General features: G+C 51.7%; 1 protein-coding gene across 1 annotated transcript in view; it reads right to left on the reverse strand.

Moving 5' to 3' along the window:
* Positions 1-737: 737 nt before the first annotated feature.
* The window catches only part of alg8 (ALG8 alpha-1,3-glucosyltransferase), a 14,655-nt gene continuing 14,178 nt past the window's right edge, over positions 738-1,214 (reverse strand). Inside the window, exon 13 of the mRNA XM_037687205.1 lies at positions 738-968. Coding sequence (XP_037543133.1) covers positions 749-968 — 220 coding nt within the window. The 3' untranslated portion in view covers positions 738-748. The remainder of the gene's footprint in view (positions 969-1,214) is intronic.

The raw sequence follows: 1,214 nt of genomic DNA on the forward strand, positions 1-1,214 counted from the left end.
GGCCTGCAGGACTCCGTCTTCTGGTTCACTGCGGGACCGGCGGTCCGGCCTGCAGGACTCCGTCTTCTGGTTCACTGCGGAACTCACTTTTACTTTTCATCCAAAACAGGAGAACCGACACGGCCCGGTCGGCACTGTGTCGTCAGAAATGTTCCCTTCTTGTTACGTGTTGGTTCTGACAAAAGATCCATTTAACCTTGAGGACAGGAGGACATTTTGTCCTGAAGGTCCTGTGATCTGCCCGTTAGCTCCGAAGCTAACGGTAGTTTTTGTTCTGTTTGAATAAAGCACATGTTGTGATGCCTTAATAAAGTTTTTCAACCAACGCTCTCGTTAACTGAAGAAGTTTATTTGAGTTCAGAGACAAACGGATCAGGTCCAGGACTCTGTCCCTGTTTTATTGAAGCTTTCTGAAGACCCAGAGAGGACCCGAGGTCAGAACGAGGAGCTTCAAGTCTGTAAGCTGCTCAACAACCAAAGCTTTCGATATAAAAGTCCAAACAGTTTGTAGGTCAGAGTCTGGAGGATCAGGACAGAACCAGCAGTTTCTGGTCCAGATCAAGTTTGGACCAGGTGCAGGTTCTGTTGTCTCTGACCCACCATCAGGACTGATGTCTCACCGCTCCAACGAGTTCAGACTTCATCAAGTGTTAGAGCGTGCAGTCGTCCATCTGAAGTCCCAGCATGCATCAGTCAGATGGAGGACACACAATCAGGTATCGGTGCCTTGCTCAGAGGCACCGCCGCCTCACAGCTGCTTGGGTTTATCACGGCACCGCAGCAGGCTGGCGTAGAGACGCAGGAAGGAGCAGCAGACGCCCAGCGAGCAGTACACCGAGGTGACCAGCAGGGGGAGGAACGGCAGCCTGTGTTTCCACGGCGACAGAGGGACCACCCCCTCACAGGCCACAGCCACGCCCAGCAGGCCCAGCAGGTAGACCACCTCCAGGGGGTGGAGCAGAGGACCACTGAGGGGAGAGTAATCTGATTATTGTGACAGATAAAGTTACTGTGAAGAGAGAGTACAGAGCTTTACCTTCACCTGACATGAATAAAAATGACTGAATATGAAGGAGAGTAAGGTGAGAAGAAACACCTGGAAACACCTGGAAAACTCAGAGAGCAAAGGTGCCCTGGCCCCCCATGGATGAAACGAGGTTCTGGTTTCAGACAGGTGTGTGTATGAAGTGTTGGGGGGTCAGACAGGTGTGTGT

This window comes from Nematolebias whitei, chromosome 14 (genome assembly GCF_014905685.2).
Source record: "Nematolebias whitei isolate Nwh7 chromosome 14, NemWhi1, whole genome shotgun sequence".
NCBI lineage: Eukaryota > Metazoa > Chordata > Actinopteri > Cyprinodontiformes > Rivulidae > Nematolebias > Nematolebias whitei.